At 66.1% G+C, this 21,932-nt stretch overlaps 4 protein-coding genes across 5 annotated transcripts in view; 3 read left to right on the top strand and 1 right to left on the bottom strand.

Moving 5' to 3' along the window:
- Window positions 1-6: 6 nt before the first annotated feature.
- Window positions 7-11,062, top strand: ANAPC2 (anaphase promoting complex subunit 2). Of its 2 annotated transcripts, none has more exons than XM_039858832.1 (13): window positions 7-159; window positions 419-1,041; window positions 2,143-2,275; window positions 3,250-3,424; window positions 3,745-3,864; window positions 4,266-4,383; window positions 5,033-5,214; window positions 5,539-5,680; window positions 5,982-6,057; window positions 6,131-6,334; window positions 10,104-10,233; window positions 10,417-10,652; window positions 10,733-11,062. In XM_039858832.1, exons 1-13 carry the CDS (start codon window positions 55-57, stop codon window positions 10,943-10,945), a joined length of 2,457 nt encoding a protein of 818 aa, XP_039714766.1. In that variant the 5' UTR covers window positions 7-54; the 3' UTR covers window positions 10,946-11,062. The 2 variants fall into 2 exon arrangements, with proteins under 2 accessions (XP_039714766.1, XP_039714765.1); XM_039858831.1 differs by having other exon boundaries at window positions 3,745-3,918.
- A 143-nt stretch (window positions 11,063-11,205) lies between these two features.
- On the top strand, window positions 11,206-14,263 carry TMEM210 (transmembrane protein 210). The gene is made up of 4 exons (XM_039858850.1): window positions 11,206-13,329; window positions 13,485-13,620; window positions 13,841-13,870; window positions 14,049-14,263. The coding sequence occupies exons 1-4, from the start codon at window positions 13,242-13,244 to the stop codon at window positions 14,245-14,247; spliced, it is 453 nt and encodes a 150-aa protein (XP_039714784.1). The 5' UTR covers window positions 11,206-13,241; the 3' UTR covers window positions 14,248-14,263.
- A 779-nt stretch (window positions 14,264-15,042) lies between these two features.
- LRRC26 (leucine rich repeat containing 26) lies at window positions 15,043-16,323 on the top strand. The gene is made up of 2 exons (XM_039858840.1): window positions 15,043-15,839; window positions 15,922-16,323. Exons 1-2 carry the CDS (start codon window positions 15,185-15,187, stop codon window positions 16,233-16,235), a joined length of 969 nt encoding a protein of 322 aa, XP_039714774.1. The 5' UTR covers window positions 15,043-15,184; the 3' UTR covers window positions 16,236-16,323.
- Window positions 16,324-16,634: 311 nt separating this feature from the next.
- GRIN1 (glutamate ionotropic receptor NMDA type subunit 1) overlaps window positions 16,635-21,932 on the bottom strand; it is a 22,254-nt gene continuing 16,956 nt past the window's right edge. Inside the window, exons 15-19 of the mRNA XM_039858870.1 lie at window positions 21,520-21,681; window positions 21,126-21,235; window positions 20,883-21,028; window positions 19,559-19,669; window positions 16,635-17,215 (exon numbers count right to left, since the gene is read on the bottom strand). Of these exons, the coding sequence (XP_039714804.1) occupies window positions 17,147-17,215; window positions 19,559-19,669; window positions 20,883-21,028; window positions 21,126-21,235; window positions 21,520-21,681 (598 nt within the window). The 3' untranslated portion in view covers window positions 16,635-17,146. The remainder of the gene's footprint in view (window positions 17,216-19,558; window positions 19,670-20,882; window positions 21,029-21,125; window positions 21,236-21,519; window positions 21,682-21,932) is intronic.

The following is a 21,932-nucleotide window of genomic DNA, read 5'->3' as shown; positions in this document are numbered from 1 at the left end:
CCGCCGATTGCGTCATCGCCGCGCGCTGCGCCCAGCGGCTCTGGGAGCTGACGGATGCGGATGGCGGCGGCGGCGGGGTCCCCCGGGCCGACGCAGCAGCTGCTGGCGGCCTGGAATACCGTGAGCACCGGGCTGGTGCCGCCGACCGCGCTGGGACTGGTGAGGCCTGAGCGCGGTTTCCGCGGCCCGGCGCCCTTCGTTGGGGCGTGCACCCTCCGGTTCCTCCGGCTCCGTGCGTCGCCCGCCTCAGTCTCGCCTCGTTCGGCCCCCGCGGCAGCCCTCCCCTCGTGTGGGCCCCGCGTCCCTGCGCTCCGGATGAGGAGCAGCGGGGTTCCGCGGCCTCCCCTCCGGTCCGGCCCTTCCCGCCCTCCTCACCTCTGCGCCGCTCGCCCTTTCCTCACGGTTTCCTGCACCCCAGGCGTCCTCCCGGACCAGCGGGGCGGTCCCGCCGAAGGAGGAGGAGCTGCGGGCGGCGGTGGAGGTTCTGAGGGGCCACGGCCTGCACTCCGTCCTGGAGGAGTGGTTCGTGGAGGTGCTGCAGAGCGACCTGCAGGCCAACATCTCCCTGGAGTTCTGGAACGCCATCTCCCAGCGCGAGAACTGTGCCGACGAGCCCCAGTGCCTTCTGCTGCTCCTGGACGCTTTCGGCCTGCTGGAGAGCCGCCTGGATCCCTACCTGCGCAGCCTGGAGCTCCTGGAGAAATGGACTCGCCTGGGCTTGCTGATGGGCACTGGCGCCCAGGGGCTGCGGGAGAAGGTGCACACCACCGTGCGGGGTGTACTGTTCTTCTCCACTCCCAGAGCCTTCCAGGAGATGGTCCAGCGCCTCTACGGCCGCTTCTTGAGGGTCTACATGCAGAGTAAGAGGAAGGGGGAAGGGGGCACAGATCCGGAACTGGAGGGGGACTTGGACAGCAGGTACGCCCGCCGCCGGTACTACCGGCTCCTGCAGAGCCCACTGTGTGCGGGATGTGGCAGTGACAAGCAGCAGTGCTGGTGCCGCCAAGCGCTGGAGCGGTTCCACCAGCTCAGCCAGGTCCTGTGAGTACTCACGCCCACGTGGCCGTGCCCCTGTTCGTCCTGCGTCCCACCTGCTCCCCAGGGTCCAGCTGGCCTCTGCGGAGAGCTGGTGAGCTGGCCGGGGTCTCTACCTGTCCTAATAGCCGTGGCCATGACAGAGGGGTCCCCGGGATCCTTGTGCTGTGAGTTAACACCTTTTGTCCTGGACACAAGCTTGTCTGTCACTCACACTAGCCCAGGGTCTCGTGCTTTGCTCGCGGTAAGATCCTTCCTGATTCCGTTTCCTGGGCCGTGCTGCATTCGGCTGTGCCTTCTGCAGCCTCTGGGGAGAGCGGTGTTCACCCCGGAATTGCAAAGGGCGGGCGTGCTGTTTCTGCTCTCTAGAATGAGTTGGAGGTTAGGCCAGTGTGCTGGGCAAGCAGATCCCTCTCCGGCTCCTAAAGAGGGGAGGATTCTGTTGTGTCGTCGTTGGCGCCAGAGCCAGGTCTTCCTGTGCTGGCTGTCCGCTCTCCTCGGCCTCTACGACAGTTTTGCCACGTCAAGTGCCATGGCAGCAGTGCAGCTGTTAGGGAGAGAGTCTTGTAACTGAACTTAGGGAGCAGTCCCATTGCCAGCAGGGTCAAGGCGACCTGAACGGTCTCTCCTGGGACAGATGAGGCCCAGGAAGGGGGAGGCGGGCGAGCACAGGACCCCCTGGACCCTGCGCGCTTCGTTGGGGCTGGCTCCTTCCTTCAGCCCAGGTGACGGTTACACAGAAACGTCGCTTTATATCTCCTCCTGCGTCCCTTTGCCATTGCAGACCAGGGTTTGCATTGGAAGGCGGCAGCAGTGGCGTCTCTACGTACGTGGCCGGAGTGAAGGGGTACAGCCGTCGTTTCAGAGCCGCCTCTAGGAGACGAGGCTTCGGCTCCTGAGAGCCACACATGCTGCTCACACAGTGAAGCCCAGTGTCCCAACCCAGGCAGAGAGGCCAGCTGGGGACGGCGGGCAGTGCCTTGCCATCCTCCATCCTCCCAGTACCTTTCCCTCGAGGCCCTGGGCGCAGTGTGCCTCTGTGGGGAGCCGCGGGGGGGTCTGCGCTGGGCGGGGGTGGGGCGTGCTCCTCAGGAGGCTGTCCCCCAGACACAGGCTCAGTCTGCTGGAGCGCGTCAGTGCCGAGGCCGTGACCACCACCCTGCACCAGGTCACCCGGGAGAGGATGGAGGACCGCTGCCGGGGCGAGTACGAGCGCTCCTTCCTGCGCGAGTTCCACAAGGTGAGGACGGGCCCCTCGGGCCGTGGCCCCTGGGCACTGGGCAGTACGTTTCTGGCAGGCCTGACGTCCTGGCTTTAGAGGTGGCCAGGATGTGGAGGCCTGGGTGGAGCGGGATCTCAGCGGTGGTTCCAGATGTCTTGGTGCTGGGTGGAAGCCAGTCCTTAAGGGCCCTCTTCCCTGCTGACAGCAAGAAACAGCCCTGACACGCTCAGCACGGTCTGTGTGGGATCACGGGGCGGGAGGCCATGCCGAGGTCTGGCGCGTCACAGTGAGGGGCCTCGGGGCGCCCATGCTGTTGGGGTGTGGCTCAGGCTTTGCTCTGGACTCCCCAGAGTCACGGATGAGCTGGGCCCGACCATGGGGCCGCCCAACCGCTTGCACTTCCCGCGGGTCCTCCCCGTTTTCTAGCGTCTGCTTCCTGAGGGTGGAGACTGGCTGCCGTGGGGCGTTCAAAGCGAGTGTCCCCACAGCAGTGCTCTGGAGTGGGTGGGGGCCCAGAGGCCGGTTTGGGGTGGCCGTGCACCTCCAGGTTGCAAGGTGTCCAGACGGTCTGGGGTGGGGACGTGCGCGTCCGTGAGCCCGTGTGGCGCTCCCTCTTAGTAGGTTTACGTGCACGTGCTCTAGAAATGTCCTCCCTGTCCTCTGAGTTGTCGGCACGAGGGCTCGTCACTTGTGCAGTCCCCGGGGTGTGTCTGTCTTTGGGGAGCGGTGGGGGGGGCGAGCACAGGCTCTGTGTCCTACGTCAGGCTTCTGTTGCATGTGTGAGGTTCACGGTGGGCATCGATGGAGGGCCTGGCACGCCCCTTTGGGCCCATCATCCTACGGACGCAGCTGTGCCTCTGGCCTCTGGAGCAGGTGGCCTTGGGACTCCCAGGGCCCAGGCAACAGGGTGGTAGCATGCAGCCCCTCCCCCGCTCCGTTCTAGGTCAGACTGGAGCTCAGCCCTGCCCCCTACACCTGTGCTCTCCCGACAGTGGATCGAGAGGGTGGTCGGCTGGCTGGGCAAGGTGTTCCTGCAGGACGGCCCTGCCAGGCCCGCGTCCCCCGAGGCCAGCAGCACGCTGCGGCGCTGGCGCTGCCACGTGCAGAGGTTCTTCTATCGCGTGTACGCCAGCCTGCGCATCGAGGAGCTCTTCAGCATCATCCGAGGTGGCTGCTCGCTGGCCCTCCTCCCTGGGCTGTGCTGTCCTGAGCGGAGCTGGGCCCCTCCCCCAGTGTCTGAATCAGCGCAGCTGTGGGGGGTGCCGGACGGCGCCCCTGAGTGTCCGCCCCTGCCCCCTCAGCTTCACGTCCCTGCTCTGGACTGGCCCCTTGGGCGTCGCTGTCTGCCCACCCTGTAGGGCGGTTGTGGTCAGACACGTGGGCAGGAAAGGTATCAGGGCAACGGCTGCTGCCCTCCGGTGCTGCCAGCTGCGGGCTCCCTCGCATGTCCCGGCTGTGCCCGTGTGAGGACGGCCTTCTCCCTGCAGACTTCCCAGACTCCCGGCCGGCCGTCGAGGACCTTAAGTACTGCCTGGAGAGGACCGACCAGAGGCAGCAGCTGCTGGTGTCCCTGAAGGCCGCCTTGGAGACGCGGCTCCTCCACCCAGGTCCGGTGGCCACGCACCGTGCTCCCTTGGGGCCCAGATCCAGCCCACTCGCAGGTCTGGGTGGAGTGGGTTGAGGGTTGAGAAGCATGCTGTGGCCTTGGGGTTTGGGGGCCTCTGCTCCACTCTCTGTAGGGCACTGGGGGAACTCATGGGTTTGGCCTGGGGGTGGGGTGCTGCGCAGGCACCTGACAAAGACGCTGGCTGAGGAGAGGGCTTGTTCTGGAGGAGGCCCAGAGTGGGTGGAGGAGGGGAGAGGGAGCAGCTCCCTGTAGGTCACACTGGTGTTCTGGGGAGTGAGGTCTCAGGGGCACCTGAGGACCACCTGGCTAGCACGTGGCTGCCTCCATGACTGTGTTGTCCCGGGCGCTGCCGTCATGGCCGGCCTCCTCTCTCGGCTGTAGGTGTCAACACATGTGATATCATCACTCTCTACATCTCTGCCATCAAGGCACTGCGCGTCCTGGATCCCTCCATGGTCATCCTGGAGGTGGCTTGTGAGCCCATTCGCCGATACCTGAGGTGCGTGTCGCAGGCGGCTCCCCAACCACTCAGCCACGGTGCTGGTCTCCTAGCTCCGCTCGTGCAGCCAAGCTCCCATGAGTCCTAGTGGGACACCAGGGTTGCTCTGTCCCTCCTACTAGGCTGAGTGGCCTGGCCTGGACGGGCGACTTTCTCTTGCTGGTGCTGGCCTCTGTCCTTGCTGCTCAGTGTCACCACACCCCCGCCCCCTCCCTGTCCTGGCACAGTGGCACCCTCGCTCAGCTAGGCCTCAGCTAGGCCGACAGGGTGGCACAGGGCCCTGTGCTCAGCGTTTTCTGTGACAGGAGTGGAGGCTGCATTGGAGAGCGGGTTGGAGCCAGCACAGTGGCACAGTTGTTCTCAGTCCCTTGGGGGCAGTGGGGGCTGCAGGCTGGGGCTGCAGGGGCACCTGGAGCTGCGCTGACTCACACTGGCCTCCCCTCAGCCACGCGCAGCCTGGCCCTGGGTCCTTCCGGTCATTGCAGCTCCTGCTGCTCCCCGGAAGTGGTGGTGGTCAGCTTCTCTTTCTCCTCCTTTTTTGAGGAAAAGCTTGACGGGCCTGTTTTGGGCCTGTGGCCGAGGCACTGGCTCCTGGGGGGGGCCTGGGGTCATGAGGTCAGCCGGGCGGGCACTGAGACCCACATCACAGGACTCGGGAGGACACGGTGCGGCAGATCGTGGCCGGGCTGACGGGGGACTCGGACGGGACGGGGGACTTGGCTGTCGAGCTGTCCAAGACAGACCCAGCGAGCCTGGAGACCGGCCAGGACAGCGAGGATGACTCCGGCGAGCCCGAGGACTGGGTCCCCGACCCTGTGGACGCCGACCCAGGTCTGCGCTGCCAGCCCCACCGGGCTCTGCACTGGAGGGTCCAGCCGGTGGACACTCTGGTCTCCCAGTGGTCGCCCCATGTGCCCTGGGGCTTGAGGGGGTCAGGGGTCAGAGGTCAGCATCCCACCTTCCCACCTCCTAGAGTGCTTCAGCTGGCTAGGGTGGGCTGTCGTGTGCCGTGTCCCTCCGGGCCTGTAAGAGGGCAGCCTGGGCACTCCTGACCCACTCGGCACCCAGCCCCAGGCCCCGTGGGCTCAGTAGGTGGCACAGGCGCCGCCTCTGTCCCCACGAGGTGCCAGTGGCACTCTTCTCTGTGCTGTGCAGGCAAGTCCAGCTCCAAGCGGCGCTCCTCGGACATCATCAGCCTGCTGGTCAGCATCTACGGCAGCAAGGACCTGTTCATCAACGAGTACCGCTCGCTGCTGGCTGACCGCTTGCTACACCAGTTCAGCTTCAGCCCTGAGCGGTGAGGCTGGGCTCCAGGCCACAGCGCCACTCTCTGAGGCCATCCTTTGGGCCCCAGTGTGCGTCTGCCAGCTGGGTCCCCTCAGGCCATACAGGCACTGCCTTGTGCCCCCTGCTGCCCGGGGAGGCCCAGGAATGGGGGGAAGCAGGTCCCTGGACTCTGGGCCTCGGCTGGGACGGAGCTGGCCCAGGACCCTGACGGCCGGACCTATGCTTCCTGCCACCTGCTGGCCAGGGGGCGGCCCTGCATGGGGACTGCGGGCGCTCTGCCCCAGGGGCCTGCGACTCGCTCCTCCCCGCAGGGAGATCCGCAACGTGGAGCTGCTGAAGCTGCGCTTCGGAGAGGCCCCGATGCACTTCTGCGAGGTCATGCTGAAGGTGGGCACCGCCAGCCCTGCCCCGCCCCACACAGCACGCCCTGGCCGTCGCCTGACCCCGGCTTCTCCCCCAGGATATGGCAGACTCCCGCCGCATCAACGCCAACATCCGTGAGGAGGACGAGAAGCGGCCCGCGGACGAGCAGCCGCCGTTCGGGGTCTACGCCGTCATCCTGTCCAGCGAGTTCTGGCCCCCCTTCAAGGACGAGAAGCTGGAGGTCCCCGAGGACATCAGGGAAGCCCTGGAGGTCTACTGCAAGAAGTATGAGAAGCTGAAGGTACTGCCACCTCCCTGCGGAACGACCGCACTGCTCAGGCTAAGCCCGGCGGCGCCCGAGCAGCTGGGGGCGGTTCACATGCAGGCCCCTCCTGGCGTCCTGTGGGGTCTCCACACTGGGACGGAGGGTCCACCTGTACTCTGCTCCCCCGGCACGTGCGCATGTCCCTGTGTCACCTGTGCTGTCCTCACAGCCCTGACCCTCTGGGCTTTCTCTTCCACTGTCCACTCTCTGGCCTCCCAGAACCAGGGCCTGGGGGGTGGCATTGGCCCCAGGGAGTCAGGTTGCGTCTGCTCTGGGCACATGCCCAGGAGCTGCCTCTGGGAAGTCTGCAGGTTGCTTTGGAGGCGTTTGACCTCGGTGACCCTACCCTGCCTTGCCCCGGCTGACACCCCTGGAAGCCGTTTCCCTGAACTCAGGGTTCTGGGGACCAGGACTATTCTGCCCACTGTCTGGTCCCTGGGGGTGTGGGGCTGGGCGAGGAGGAGACAGACAGGAGGTGCAGATTGGCCGGGTTAGCCTGAGGGCCAAGTCAGGAGATGCTTCAGGTGGCAGGGGGTGGTGGGTGGAGCCTGTGGTGGGCAGGGCTTGGTGGCACAGAGGACGCTTCCTTTCAGGTGACGGTTTAGTCGAGACTTGGCAGGAGAAAGGAGGGAGTTGTGATACCTGCCACAGGTTTCTGGGGACAGGTAGAGAAATGGGTTCTGGGGCTGATGAGTGGGTCGAGAGGCCTGTGAGGCCATGGTGTAGCCCAGCGAGCACTTGGCCTCAGGGGACGCCGGGCACCCAAGCTGAGGACGAGTAGAGCAGGTGTCTGGGGTGTAGACCCTGAGCCCTGGGAGCACCTGGGCCTCAGACACAGAGGGCACCAGGGCTCCCGGAACCTCCACATGCAGCCCAGGTGGGGGCAGGTGGGGGCAGGTGGGGCTGGGTTGGGGACCAAGCAGGAGGGATGGTGGCTCCCCCAGGGCTCTGCCTGAATTGCTGTTGGGCCAGGAGCCTAGTTCCCGAGGGACAAGGGCTTGGTGTTGGCCAGCCAGACCTCAGAGGGGCTTTCCTTCCAGAGGCGGTGCGGTCAGGGGCCCTGGAGGCCAGGAGGGGCCGTGTTCGGGGCAGCCCTGCATGGGGCAGTGTGCCGTCTGTGTGGCCCCCACTGGGCTGCTGGCCGCCGCATGCTTCCTGCTAGTGCCAGGCCGCACCTCGCACCCACCTCTCCCTGGTCGAGGGCATCTGTATCTGTGTGCTGGGCGCCTTGCCCCATTCCTCCTGGCTGCCGTGGAGGTGAGCGGCCTTCCTCGCTGCTCAGGTCTGTGTGCCTGATGTTAAGGCCACGTGTTGGGGCACTGTTTCTGAACTCCCACTGGACACTGGAGTGGCTGGAGCGGGCCCCAAGGCTGCACCGAGGGGATAGGCCTGTAGCCACAGTACCCCTGGCTCCCACCAGCTGAGTTTCTGGCCCCAGGACTACTGGACATGGGCGGGTGGCCTCACAGCCCATGCTGCCCTGGCCTGTGCTGTCTGCGCTGGGCCTTGCCCTTGCCCTGCTGCGGTAGGTGCCAGCCGTGGAGGCCACGGCCTTGGAGCCTGAGAGCCAGGCCGCGGCTCTGCTGCTCGCCGCCTCAGTGTCCACTTTGTTTCTGCGAACGGGGTTGCGTGCTGCCTCCCCCTTAGGAGATGCGGAGAGGGCGGAAGGACTCAGCAGCGCTTGGCCCAGAGTGGCTGAGTGAGGAGTCTGCAAAGGAGGGCTTAGCGCCAGCGTTTACTGTCTCAGCTGCAAGTCCAAAATCGAGGTGTTGTAGGGCTGTGCTCCCTCGGAGGGCTCCAGGGGAGGGTCCTTCCTGCCTCCCGTAGCTTCTCGTGGCTCCCAGGCATCCTGGGCTGGTAGATGCGCCCTTCCAACCTCTGCCTCTGTCACGTGGCTTCCGTGTCTCCATCCAGACGTCCCTCCTACAAGGTCGCCAGGCATGTTGGATTGGGAGCTGACGCTACTCCGGTGTGATCTCTTCTTAACTATGTCTCATGACCTGACTTCCGAATACAGCCCCCCTCGGAGGTGTTGGGCGTGAGGGTGTAACGTCTCTTGGGAGATCACGATTCAGCCTGTAAGAGTCCGCCTTCCGGACCCCCGGACTCATGTCCTTCCCACGCAAAACATGTTCAGTCGATTCCAACATTTCCAAACGTCTTAACCCTTCCGGCATCAACGCTGAGTTCAAAATCTCTGCTAAATATCAACTCAGAAGTCCCAAATCTCCAATGAAAAAAAGTCCCAAACCTCAGCATCTAAAGAGCATCGAGTCAGGCGAGGGTGAGATGTGGGTCTGATGCATCCTGGGGCACGAGTCCTTCGGCTCTGAGCCTGTGGAACCAGACACTAGTTGTCTTTCAAGCAGATAGCTCTGAGAAGGATATCGGGCAGACACCCTGGCAAGGCTGAGACCCCAGCAGGAAGCCCCACCCGATCTTGAGGCCTGAGGAGGACCTCGCCTGGTGCTGCCTTCTTGGCCTGCTTCGGTGGCCGCACGTGCGGACCAGGGCTCCACGCCAAGGTCCTGCCTGCAGACTCCCACTCCCATGTGGCCGTCCCCTGTGCAGTCAGGCCGGCAGCGTGTCCAGTAGCAAAAAATTATCAAAAACAGTGTCGGCCTCCACACACAGTGTCCAGGCCACGAGGCACAGGCCCTCCCGTCCACTCCGGACAAGCCATCTCTGTGCTGGCCTCAAAGAGTGGCTGGCCCCACTGTCACCCAGCTCCTCTCTTTGGCTACACTCTTGGCTTTGTCTCCAAAGCACAGAGACACGTCCACATTACCCAGTGCTGGGTCTTCGCAGCAGGAGAAAGGTCGCACCTCCTGTTCTGCTCGGAAATCTCAGCTAAACATCCAAGGTCATCACTTGTAGGTTCTGCTTGTCACCCGGCAGAACCCAGCTCATCGGGGTCTTGGCCATCTTATCACAAGGATTGCCTTTTGTCCACGTTCCTGAGTGAGGAGTGCCACAAAGGAGGGCTTAGAACCAGCGTTTCCACAGACCTCACCAGAATGGCCTTTACCGTCTGCGTTTCTAGCGCCTGTCTCTTCGAGGCCTTCCAGGCTTTTCTGAGCATGCAGCTCAAAGCTCCCAACCTCTGTTCATCACTCAGCTCTGTGGCCACTCCCACATTTCAGGTGTCACAGCAGCATCCCTTCCTGGAACCAGAGTCTGCTTCCTATGACTGCCGTAACCGAGCACCGCAGACCAGGGTCTTTTCTCAGTTCTGGAGGCCGGAGCCTGAGCACGCCGTCAGCAGGGCCCTGACCCCTCTGCAAGCTGGAGGAGGGCCTTCCCGCCTCTGGCGTCCAGTGCCGGTCCACCCCGGCGCTGCTTGTGGCCGCGTCCCCACAGTCCCTGCCCCCGTCTCCATGGGGCTTCTTCCTGTGTCCACCTTCACGGTGTGTGTGTCTCTTCTGAGGACCCTGGTCGCGTCGCATCACATCAGGGCCCGCTCTCCTCCAGGCCGACCTCTTAGCCGGGTCTGCCAGGGCAGGTCACGCTCGGAGGTTCTGGGGGTGAAGACATGGTCATTTTTTCCTCGCTGTTAGGGCCTCACTGTCCGGTTGTGGTGGCTGTGGGTGGGAACCGGTGCCCCCCTGTACTCACCCTGCTGCCGCCCACCCACCGCTGCACTGGGGGAGCAGGTCAGGGGGCTCTGCCCTCACCCAGTGCCAGGTAGCGGAGCCACGTTCACCTGGCCCGCTGGGCAGCCTGTGCTGACCCTAGCCCTCCCCAGGCCATGCGGACCCTCAGCTGGAAGCACACCCTGGGCCTGGTGACCATGGATGTGGAGCTGGCTGACCGCACCCTGTCCGTGGCAGTGACGCCAGTGCAAGCAGTGGTCTTGCTGTATTTCCAGGACCAAGGTGAGCCCACTGGCCCCAGCCACAGTCCCGGGCTGTGCGGGGCACTGCTGCCGTGCGTGCCGCAGGGCTGGGCAGGACCGGGCCGCCCCTCCCATCCCCTTCCCCAAGGGGCCTGGTGGGCTGATGAGGCAGGGGGCGGCGCAGCCTGGTCCAGTTGGCCTAGTGTGCCCGCCGTCCACACAGCCAGCTGGACCCTGGAGGAGCTGAGCAAGGTGGTGAAGATGCCGGTGGCGCTACTGCGGCGGCGGATGTCGGTGTGGCTGCAGCAGGGCGTGCTGCGGGAGGAGCCTGCCGGCACCTTCTCCGTGGTGGAGGAGGAGCGGCCGCAGGACCGCGACAGCATGGTCCTCATCGACAGCGACGACGAGAGCGACTCGGGCATGGCCTCCCAGGCCGACCAGAAGGAGGAGGAGCTGCTGGTGCGCCCACGGGGCCAGGGAACGCGGGGCTTGGGGTGGCAGCGGAGGCGGCCTGACTGACCATGCGGCTTTCCCCCCAGCTCTTCTGGACGTACATCCAGGCCATGCTGACCAACCTGGAGAGCCTGTCGCTGGAGCGCATCTACAGCATGCTGCGCATGTTCGTGGTGACCGGCCCCGCGCTGGCCGAGATCGACTTGCAGGAGCTGCAGGGCTTCCTGCAGAAGAAGGTGCGCGACCAGCAGCTCATCTATGCGGCCGGCGTCTACCGCCTGCCCAGGAACTGCAGCTGAAGGCCGCGGCCCCGCAGGGCAAGGCCTCAGGCGCCCCCACGCCCCTGCCCGCCCCCCAGCCCCGTGCCCCTGCCCGCCTCCCAGAGTGCAGAGTAAAACGGATGGTTCTTCATCTCAGCCCTGCCCTGTTGGCTCTGTGGGCCCCTCATGGTCACGTGGTCCAGGTTCTTCCAGACCAGCCTCTTGTCCGCCTGGCAGGGCCTGGCTCCTGGGAGCAGGTGTGGGGTGCTGCAGCAGAGGCCAGGCCCAGCCCTGAGGGAGTTCTGGCGCATGGGCGACCCTGAGCCTCACAGCTCGGGCTGAGTGAGCCCCAGTGGGGGGGCTCTCCCCAAGCCTCTCGTGGGCCTCCAGCTCCAGCCCCACTCCACTGGCCTCAGAAAGAACTCGGGTCATCTCCCATGCCCGGCCTGAGGGCCAGCCCCAGGTGCTGGGCCGGGAGCCCCAGAGCTGCTGCCACACAGGGTTCCATCAGGACGTGAGGCGCACAGGCAGCGAGCACCATGCTAAGCCAGGAACTTCCTGCGTTCCCAGCAGCGAGGGCTGCCTGGGATTCACCTTTGTGGCAAGAGGTGGGCGCTTGTCCACCTGTCCCTCACTTGGGTTGGGTGGCCACAGTGTTTGGGGCTTGCGACGAGGTTTGCTTTCAGGCAGGCCATTTACCTCCCCGCACCAGAGGTGTGGCCAGGCGCGCCTGGGGCTCGGAGCTCGCGGCCCCCGGGCCTTGCTGAGCCCGGCGCAGCTCCTCGCCTGCCCGGGCTCCAGGCCTTAGAGCTGCGCGGGCGTCAGGCAGGAGCCACCGTAGCCTGGTGGCACTGTCCCCACAGGCAACAAAGGCTTTGTGGAGGGAGCGCCTGTGCTGTCCAGGCCTGGAGCCCTGCCCGCTGCCCCACGCCCCAAGGTCCCTGCAGGCCGCCTTCCCCCTCAGCCGGCTGGTTCCTGCGGGGCCCTGAGTGGCAGCCCCTTCTCTCTCCTGAGCATGCTGTTCTTGCCCTGGGCTGGACGGAGGGAGGTGTAGCAATGAGGCGCGGCTTCGCAGCTTCGAAGATTCAAGGGGTCTGACAAGCCGATAGCCCTGTCCCTTGGTCCCACGGCCGCCGTGGTAGCAGGCTGAGGGACTTCCCGCTGTCCTCCGGGCTTTGGTGGGGCCGCAGAGGCCCCGACACTGACACCTGCTATTCCTTCCAGGCTGGGGCCCCGCTTGGCACCAGGCTGGGTGTGCCTGTGTCATCCTAACCAGGATGCAAACCTGCTGGACTGGCCTGGCAGGATGTCAGCGTCAGCCCCAGGCAGGCTTGCTGTGTCCCTTTGGAGTTTGTGGACTAGGGTGGATAACCCAGGGTCTTGGGTCACAGCGTCACTCAACAGTGCAGAGATGTGTCAGGGTCTGCTGGCAGGTCCTGTATCAGGAGTCAGGGAGGTCCTCAGGGATCAGAGGCCAGCTAGGACCCAGCAGTGCGCACCCCCAGCCCAGTGGGGTCAGCCATGGGGGGCCCCTTCTGCTGCCTGGGTGGTTGGCGAAGGGGGCAGCGCAGGAGGACAGGAGGCCCTGCCCTGCTGCCAGCCGCGCCCTCTGGCAGTGTTAGCCTGGTCCTAGGGGGAGGCTGCACAGGGGATGGTCCTCGGCGGGCGGCAGGCAGGGCCTGCGGTGGCAGTGAGCTCTTTAATGACATATTTAAGCCCAAACCTCAATGCTGCCTGCAGCCATTTCTGAGCCACTTCCTCTTGGAGGACTGTTCTGGGAAAGCCTGTGGCCTGTGGGCAGCACCTTCACCTGTCCTGGGTGATCTGGGGCCCTCTATACCTGGCATTGCTGGGGTATGAACAGGACTCCCTAAAAGGAGACAGTGTGAGGGTGGCAGGTACAGATCCACCCCCTGGTCACTCTCGGCCCCTGCTTGTCCCAGCCTTGGAGAGAGGGTGACATGGGTCAGCTGGGTTCCAGGCCTCACTCTTACCCTGGGAGAGAAACTGAGGGCTGAGGCCACCCACCGGTGGCCCTCCGTGGCCCCGCCCCGCCCTTCTCCCCATGAAGCACCATCCCCCAAGGCCACGCACCCACCGCTGCCTCCGCCTCAGATCTGGCCGGGACAATGCGGGGTGCTACCAGGCCCCTGTCCACCCTACCTGCCCCACCCCAGGGCGGCCCGCCCAGGGCTCCTTGAATCCTGATGCCCAAGGGTGAGTGAAGCTCCGGCTGAGGCCCTGCCCCCACCCCCTCTGCCTCACAGGCCTACTGTGAGGTCAGCAGCTTCTGGCAAGTTCCGTCCAGAGGTGTGTGGTGGGGCTGGGGCTGGACATGGCCCCCTGTCCCCAGCCTGACTCCCGCCTGGTCGGCAGCCCCCTTGGCCTGATATGTTTGTCCCTTTTGCTCATCCCTGCTGCAGGTGCCTCCTCCTGTCCCCGAACCCTAACCCCAGCCAGGGACCCTCCCTGCCCAGGTGGGCCAGGCACCCCATGTCCTGGCGGCCACCGGGGTTGGGGTGCCCTGGGGTCCTTGGATGATGACGGCCCCTTGGCCGCACGGGCCCTGTTTCTGCAGCTGGAACCTACTGCGAATGCAGCCTCGGCCTCAGCCGCGAGGCTCTCATCGCCCTGCTGGTGGTGCTGGCAGGCATCAGCGCCAGCTGCTTCTTCGCCCTTGTCATTGTGGCGGTTGGTGTCATTCGAGCCAAGGGGTGCGTGAGCCCCAGGGCTGGGATGGGTCAGTGAGGGCCGAAGGGCCATGCTGCTTGCCCTGGGCCCTCAGTCTGGACAGAATAGGGGCCTCTGCACCCCACGAGGAATGTCACCAAGGGCTTGGGCAAGGCATTCCCAGACTGTGGGCTGGGGAGAGGTGTGAGGGGTGCTTCTGGAATCCTGTTGTTCCAGGATTCACACCGGCCTTTGTCCCCCCAGTGAAACATGCCCCGGACACATGGACAGCAGGTGAGTGACCGTAGGGGAGGACCCCAAGTCCTCCCTGTGCCCCTGCTCCCTGGCCCTGGGAGATACGGTTCACAGTGCATCAGGAGCACCGACCGGAGAGCCCGGCCGCCCTGGGTGGCCTCATGAGCCTCTGCAGCTGGTTGCCCACAGCCAGCCCGACAAAGCCCCTGTTGTGCAGATTGGTGGAGAGCTTTGGGGTCCAGGAAGATCGCATGGATCTGCAAACAGTGCATGTAGAGTCCCACCTCGTGGACCCTGACCTGGAGGTCTCCACGATGCCGCCCCTGGAGGATCAGGGCCTCATGACCATCCCCATGGACACGATGGCTCCATCCCTGAGTCCAGAGGAGCCGCCCTTGCCTCCCCCACCTGACTAGGGCTGCAGGCAGCCGGGGGAAGGGAAATTAAACAGTATTTGGTGCTTCTGCGCTGTCCCCCTCCCAGAGCCCCTGGGCAGCTGCCTCGCAGGGTGGGGGAGGAGTCTGTGAGCACCTGTGTCATCTCCTTTCTCTCCCCTCCCGTGGGGGCTGTGCAATGTCCTGCCAGGCACCCGCTGCGTCCCCTCCGGGGCCAGAGCCACACCCCGCTGTTGCCACTTCCTCTTGCAGCGCCCTTGGCCCAGCTCTCTGCCTTTGTCTCCGTCCTGCTTTGTCCCACGAAGCTGGGCCCCTACTCGCCTCACCCCCACCCTCAGAAATGCCAGGACAGGACCTGCAACTCTGGCCTCACAGGAAAGAGCAGCATTTGACATGAGGGCTGGCACTGGTGCCCCTTGCCCCACCGACACTGTCCTTGAGGTTCCAGGCGAGTCCTTGGGGGGGAGGGGCAGACAGGACCGCGCCTCCCTCCTCAGGTGTGCAGTCCGGCCCTGCACAGCTTACTTGTTCCTGCCTCCACCAATCATGCACCATGGGGGTGGCCCATCCCTAGATCAGGGGATGGGAGCACTGTGTACGTGCACTGGGGTCACCTCTCTGAGCCTGGGACAAGCCAAGACCGGGTGAGGAGCAGGCGCACTGGGTCCCACTCCATGCGTTGTATGTGGGTGGTGCGTGTGGTCCAGCTGCTCAGGCCTCAGTGGGGGCTCGGGATGGTGGACTACTCAAGGGGCAGGGACCCGGAGCTCCAGGACAGGTGGCTGGCAGCACTGGGTGCTGGCTACGTGCCCAGCCCCCGCCCTAGGCGGGACCAGCCATGGGACGGGAACTGCTGGCGCTCGGGCCGAGTTAACATTTGCGCCAGCGCCTAGAGACGGACAGGCTCCAGGGACACACGGGCAGCAGGTCTCCCACCGCGGGTTCCACAGCTGCCCCCATGCTGAGTCTCTCCTTTCTCTCGCGGCCGCTGTTGCTGCTGCTGCTGTCGTCGTGGCCGGTCCGGGCTCAAGAGCCCGCCGCGGCCACCCCTACGGACGCCCCGGACTGTCCGGAGGCGTGCGCGTGCGCGCCGGGCGGCCAAGCCAACTGCTCGGGGCGCGCGCTGCCGGCGGTGCCAGCGGGCCTGAGCCGGCGCGTGCGCGCGCTGCAGCTGGACCACAACCGCGTGCGCGCGCTGCCGCCCGGAGCCTTCGTGGGCGCGGGCGCACTGCTGCGCCTGGACCTGCGCGAGAACGGGCTGCGCTGGGTGCACGCGCGGGCCTTCTGGGGTCTGGGCGCGCTGCAGCAGCTCGACCTCAGCGCCAACCAGCTGGAGGCGCTGGCACCTGGCACCTTCGCGTCGCTGCGCGTGCTGCGCGCCCTCTCGCTAGCCGACAACCGGCTCGCGTGCCTGGAGCCCGCGACGCTGGGGGCGCTCCCGCTGCTGCGTGCGCTCAGCCTGCAGGACAACGAGCTGTCGGCGCTCAAGCCCGGCCTGCTGGCGGGTCTGCCCGCTCTCAACGCGCTGCGCCTGCGCGGCAACCCCTGGGTCTGCGGCTGCGCGCTGCGACCGCTCTGCGCCTGGCTGCGCCGGCATCCGCAGCCCGCGCCAGGTGAGCCTTCGGGGCGTAAGCGGGCCGGGGCGGCCACCGCTGCCGCCCCGCTGCCGCTTGACGCCGCGCCCGTGTCCCGCAGAGGCCGAGACGTTGCTCTGCGTGTCGCCAGGGCGCCTGACGCTCAGCCCCTTGACCGCCTTCCCCGACACCGCCTTCAGCCACTGCGGGCTGCCACTCGCCCCGTGGGACCTGGCCGTGGTCTACGCGATCGGGCCCGTCTGCTTCCTGGCCAGCATGGCCGCCTGCCTGGCACTGGGCTCCGTGCTCACCGCCTGCCGCGCGCGCCGCCGCCGCGCCGCCGCCCGCCGCCGGCCGCGGAGACCTCTGAACTCCAGCCCGAGCCCGGCCGTGCCTGCGAACCCGCGGAGCCCGGCTCCCACCGCCCAAGCCTGAGCGGGCCGCGGCTGCCCTCGCATCTGCCCTGTATCCCCTGCCCTCCTCCACGCTCCCTACAGGCGTCAACAAGTGACACAGACCGAAATTCTCACGACATTCTTTTAGGCATCACCACTGCACACACCGGGTCAAGGGAGCGGTGCGGTGCGCGCCGGGCCCTGGGGCGGAGGGTCAGCGCTCGGCCGCGCACGGGCCGCAGGGGAAGGCACACGCTCGGACATGGGAAGGGCGGGGCCTGCACAAAGTGGCGGGGAGGGCTGAGGACAGTCCCGAGGCAGCGAGTGGGGAAGCCCATCCTGGGCTGCATGCCGGAGGAGGTGAAGAGAAGGCTCATTCCTCTCGAAGTGGGAGAAGGTCGGAGGCAGCAGGAAGCCGCAGCCAGCCCCGGAGAGGCGGCCGCCAGCTGGGGAAGTTAGGGTCTGCGGTTGGGGAAGGGCAGGGCCAGTTTAGAGAATGGGGTCAAGCAGAGAAGGGGGAGGGTAAGGAGAGGGAAGGAGGTCAAGCCGAGGCTGTGCGGAGTGGGCCGCGGGCGCTGCAGCAGGAGGTGACCCAGCCAGCTGGGGCCACAAGCCCCCACTGTGGCTCTTGTGGGGACTGTGGGAGGATGGGGCTTCAGTCTCTGCTTCCAGCCCCTCTCTCCACTGCTCAGAGACCCCAGGCCCTGCCTCTGCCGGAGCGCCCTGCGGCCCTGCCCAGCCACCTCAGCTCTGGCCCGTCCTCGGCCGCTCTGGTCCATGCCTCGGTCCAGCAGGGCAGGAGCTGCCCGCCAGGCAGCAGGGCAGATGGATGGGCGGGCGGCCCAGGGTGGGCAGTCTCGGGCAGGTGGACTTCCCTCGGGCCTTCCCGAGCAGCAGGACCATCAGTGTCCTTGGCCGGGCTAACTGGGCAGGTGGGCGCCTCCGGGGGCCTCACACCACGGTGCTGACCGAGGGATCTGAGAGGTTGAGCGGGCCCGGGCTATCAGTGGGATGGTACTGCTGCAAAATAGAAATACAGACAAGGCGCCCGTCAGCCCCGCGCTCGGGGGCGCGCGCGGGCCGGGACGGGTGGGCCGGGCGGGCGCGGCCTGGGGGGCGCTGGGGGGCGCTCCTCCCCCTGACCCCATCGTGCTCCGGGGCCTCTGCGTGGGCGGGGCCGCTGTCCCGTCCGTCCGTCCGTCTGTCTGCGGGGGAGGGGCAGAGCGGGGCGGGCGGGGCGTCTCAGCTCTCCCTATGACGGGCACACATCTGCAGCTGGCCCTCCTCCCTCTCAACAGCGCGTCGCGGCAGCACTGTGTCTTTTTGGTTTTGCAAAGCGCCGCGTCCACCCCCGGTGCTCTATAAATAAGAACCAACAATCAATACCCGCTGGCCCCCCTGGCCGCCAGGGACCCCAGCCCTGAGCGCCCAGTGCCACCCTGGCCCAGACCAAACACAGGACGGGCAGAGGATCTCAGCAGCCGGACCGACCCCACCCACCCCGACGGAGCCCTCCACCCAGGCCTCCCTCCGAGCAGGCGCCCAGCCCGAAACAGGTGCGATCTGGGCTGCCCTCCCCCGCCCAGTGCCCCCAGCCCGCAGGGCCGCCAGTCACCCCTGCAGGGAAGGGCCAGTCCCTGGCCTGGGGGGTGGTCCTTGGCGCCCAAGGAGACTCAGGTGAGGCCTCCAGTGGGAATGTGTACCCGGAAAGGCACCGTGAGGGTCTCTGAGCTGTACCTGGACCAGCTAAGGGGCATGTGTGTCTGCTCTGGGCGGGAGCAGGGTGAGCAGGACTATGACGCCCTCAGAAAGTGACCTGTATGGCTTTTGTGCTCCTCTTTGTCCTGTCTGCCCCCAAAGTGCTGTCTGCTGGGCATACCCGCTTCCAGGACTGCCCTGCCCGCTGCCCTCTGGTCCCAGGCTCTGCTCTCCTCTTCCTGCACCCCTGGGGGGCCCTGGCTCAGACACTGCCTGCTTTCCTGGGCTTGGGCGGCCCAGCCTGTGCTCCAGCCCCGAAGACCCTCACTGTCCATTCGCTGTCCCTGTGCCAAGCCCCTCTTGGGAAGCAGAGCAGCCAGGCCTCATGGGCCCCTATTGGGGTACCCTGGTGTCTTCGCCTTGAATTCCCATCGCTCTGTGCCAAGTCCTGTGCCCTGGAAGTGTGCCCTTCTTCGCATGCACTGGGGCGGGGGTGGAAACCCACTTTCTCCAGCGGGCTCTTGGCCAACTGGCCCCAGGACTTCAGGGAGTCTGCTGGGCTGAGGGCTATGCTGGCTCTGGGTGCCCCCCCACCTGGGACCGGGGTGCCCCTAGCAAGGCTGGGTCCATTTTAGGAGCTTTACGTCCAAGTGTGCACTTCCAGCACAGTGGCAAGGTGCCCAAGGCAGAAGGGAGGGGATTCTGGGCTCAGGCAGAAGGCCTGGCGATGACGTGGGCCTCTGGGGCGGGGCTGGGGTCAGGAGCTGAGGTGCTGGTCTCCATGGAGGCCCCCCTTCCTGGGCTTCTGTTTAGGAGCCTCAGTGCCCCAAGCTCTGCAGGCCATGGCTTTCGGGGCCACCCCCCTCCCCTCGTTCTCAGACCCCCCAGGGGCTGCTGACACATCTCCTGCAGGGTCCCTGCTCAGCCTAGGGTGGGAACCGCCCCCTCCGGTCCCATCCACTCCCCGCCTGCCGGTCCCCTGTGGCTGGGGCCTGTTCCAACTCCAGGCCCCAGCCGTCCACCCAGATGGAGCCAGGCCCGGCCCCCAGCCCCGGCCCACACAGAGACCACATGGAGGGGATGCACAGGCATGGCTCTGGTGAGACACGTGAGACAGGTGTCTGGGTGGCGGGGCCGGCAGCCAGACAGATGGACGGATGGGACATCACAGCCCCCCCTCCACCTCCATGGACGTTGCAGGGAGGGAGGGAGGGGCGGCGGGCTCCTCTGGGAGAGGCCGAGAAGCTGACGTAACGGAGAGGTGGTGTGGCCTCCCGATGCGTGAGGGGCCCGGGACAGGGCGGCTCTGGGCTCCCCGGGGCCCCGCGCATGGCCCCGCGGTGGTGAGGCTGACTGGCTGACCAACGACATGACACAGCTTCAAGATGGCGCATGGCGTCATGGCATGGGGGGGCAGACTAACGCAGAGACACATGGGGAGAGGACCCGGTGGGGGCCAGTGGGAGAGGCTGAGAGAGGCCTGAGGGTCAGAGAGAAGACCCTAGTGTGCTGGCCAAAGAGAGATGAGGGCCTGGCATGTAACAGCTGTCAGGATCAAAGGTGGGGTGGGTGGGATGAGGCAATCACCTGACAAGGACACAGGCATGACGGAGGGCGGGGCGAGAGAAGAGTCGGAGACGGGGGGCTGGGCGTTCTTCCCCTTACCGTGTCTTTGGAGGACCTACGTCTCTTGAAGCTGGAAGCCAGGGTGGAGGTGATAGCCCTAAATGTGGCTTTCTTTTTAGGGTCGGGCTCTGCTCTACCACTCTTTCTATCCTAAAATGAATATGTATAAGTGATTAGATGGCTAAGGCTGGCGGCCACACCTGCCCTCGCCTGCTCCTTGGGGGCTGCTGCCCGGCCTGGCTGGCCACTCAGGCACTTGCTCCTGCCTGCCTCCCTGTGCTGGACCAGTGGACCGACAGCCAGACACGCACAGGTGGCCTCTGCTCCTGCACGCGTCGGGCCTGACCTTGCTTGTGCTGGGGCTGGGCTCGGGGGCGTCCCGTCTGGCTCTCTTCCTGGGAGGTCCGCCTGGCTCCCTGGCTCTTGGGTGGCCCTGGTTTACAGGTGTCCCAAGGAGGAGGGGCCCTCCGAGCACTGGAGGGAGTCCCCCCTCAGGCCCGCCAGCCATTCTGAGGGGGCACACCAAGATTCAGGAAAGGGCGAAAGTGCCGAAGGCGGGTGTCGAGATGAACCGGAACGGTCGTCAGAGGCGGCTCCCGGGACCAGGGTTGCCCTGTGCCCGCCAGTGAGAGCAGCGACCAGGTCCCAACAACAAGAGTGGGCAGATGAAAGGTGTGGGGCGCCAGCCACCCATCCGCCCACGGCCCTCCCTCTCTGCAACGCAGCTTCTGGACGCGGGCTCTGGGGAGGCACCCAGAGAAAGACAAGAGATGGAGCAAACCGGATTCGGACCGTGGGGCCGGAGCCACGGGCCTGCACGGGCCCCACTGCCGCCCTGCCCCAGGTGGGCTGTGGCTGCTTCACGTGCAGCTTGTCCCCTGCTGGCGGCAAATTTCCACAGACACGGCCTGGGGCACCCGGCAGGGCCGGCTGGACCGCTTCAGACTGGAGCTCTGCAGCACAGGACACAGCAGGGCAGCGGGGAAGGGGCCCAGGGGGTGCCGAGGAGGGGTGTGGGGCGGCGAGGGTAGATGCGTCTTGGACTCACGTGCTACCCAGGTGGGTCCCTGTCTTACCCTGCCTCAGTTTGCCTTCCTATGGGATGGGTGCCGGCGGGCGGGTCTGGAGACACAGGGGCCAGGCGGAGGCTTGGAGCAGGGTGCGTGGCCTCCCGCGGCCTGGCTTTGCCGTGGGCAGCCACCTTCAGGCGGCCCCCAACCAACGCTGCCCCTGGCCGTGGCTCCTAGCTCCAGTCCTGCTCACATGGGGTCCCGGAGCCAGGGCCAGCGCTTCGGCCTGCGGGGGTGGAGGAGGGCCCAGGCCGGGCCATGGGCACCAGGCCACAGAGGGTGGCCTGCCCTACCTGCAGGTTCTTCCGCCACACGTTCACTGCTGCAAAGGCCAGCTGCATCTGCTTCCGGCGAGCGTCCTTGTGCCGCTTGTAGGCAATCTCGATGAAGATCAGGAAGATGCCAGCCACAATGCCTCCAGCCACCAGCATGAAGACCCCTGCGGGCCAGGACCCAGAGCCTCAGCTGTTGGCTGGTGGGGCTGGAGGGCCTCTGGAGCACCCACCCAGGGGACGTGGTAGGGGAACAGGACCCACCTGCCATGTTCTCAAAGGTAAGAGTAGCAGGGGCATTGCTGCGTGAGTCACACTCCTGGTACCGCACCCATGTCTTGTCCAGGTCCTCCATGAAGCCGTTCTCATGGGACCTGGGAGGGGCGGGACGAGTAGGGGTGGGGCCTGAGCGGGGCGGGGCGTCTGAGTTGGGCGCTGCCCAGGTGGAGCGAGGACGGGCGCGGGCCCGGCCTAAGCAGAGCAAGCGAGTTGGGTGGGGCGAGTGAGTGGGGCGGGGCCTGAGTGGACGCAGCGAGCGGAAGTGGGCGGGGCCTAGCAGTATCTGAGGACTGCGCAGGTGGGGTCACCTGCCTTGAATGGAGTGGTTCTTGGAGAGCAAGAAGGGTTCTTGGTGGGGCTGCAGGTAAGGCAGACTCACTTGAGGATGGACAGGGAGACGTTCTGCTTCCAGGGGCTGTCCTTGCGCATACCGATGCCGAAGCCAGAGCGGAAGAACAGCTCGCCTGTGGTCACCAGGTCGCACTTCTGCGAGGCCTCAAACTCCAGTACCGCCGAGTCCCAAATGAAGGCGTGCAGTTTGCTGCGGGCAGGGACAGAGGTCACCGGAGCCCTGCACGGTGGGGCTACCCTCCACCGGAACGCTTGCACTCCTTCGTCCCGCCAGCCTGGAAACCTAACATCCATCCCCATCCGGTGGTTCCCATCCGGCCTGGACACACTTTTTCTTAAGGGTGGATGCTCCCCGTTGTCCAGTTAGCCCTTCACTATCCCGCAGGCCCCTCCCTCCGTCGTCCCGCAGGCTCCTCCCTCCGTCGTCCCGCAGGCCCCTCC

The sequence above is a fragment of the Pteropus medius genome, unplaced genomic scaffold (genome assembly GCF_902729225.1).
Source record: "Pteropus medius unplaced genomic scaffold, Ma_sr-lr_union100, whole genome shotgun sequence".
Lineage (NCBI taxonomy): Eukaryota > Metazoa > Chordata > Mammalia > Chiroptera > Pteropodidae > Pteropus > Pteropus medius.
The sequence above is the reverse complement of the archived record's forward strand: the minus strand, read 5'-3'. Positions and strand labels throughout refer to the sequence as shown.

Coding starts and splice junctions, on each gene's coding strand:
- ANAPC2 (XM_039858831.1), top strand. CDS start 55: ATGCGGATGGCGGCGGCGGCGGGGTCCCCCGGGCCGACGCAGCAGCTG. Junction 3,919..4,265: donor CAGATCCAGCCCACTCGCAG/GTCTGGGTGGAG, acceptor TCTCGGCTGTAG/GTGTCAACACATGTGATATC. Junction 6,335..10,103: donor AGAAGTATGAGAAGCTGAAG/GTACTGCCACCT, acceptor AGCCCTCCCCAG/GCCATGCGGACCCTCAGCTG.
- TMEM210 (XM_039858850.1), top strand. CDS start 13,242: ATGGCCCCCTGTCCCCAGCCTGACTCCCGCCTGGTCGGCAGCCCCCTT. Junction 13,330..13,484: donor TTTGCTCATCCCTGCTGCAG/GTGCCTCCTCCT, acceptor CTGTTTCTGCAG/CTGGAACCTACTGCGAATGC. Junction 13,621..13,840: donor GGTGTCATTCGAGCCAAGGG/GTGCGTGAGCCC, acceptor TTGTCCCCCCAG/TGAAACATGCCCCGGACACA.
- LRRC26 (XM_039858840.1), top strand. CDS start 15,185: ATGCTGAGTCTCTCCTTTCTCTCGCGGCCGCTGTTGCTGCTGCTGCTG. Junction 15,840..15,921: donor GCATCCGCAGCCCGCGCCAG/GTGAGCCTTCGG, acceptor CGTGTCCCGCAG/AGGCCGAGACGTTGCTCTGC.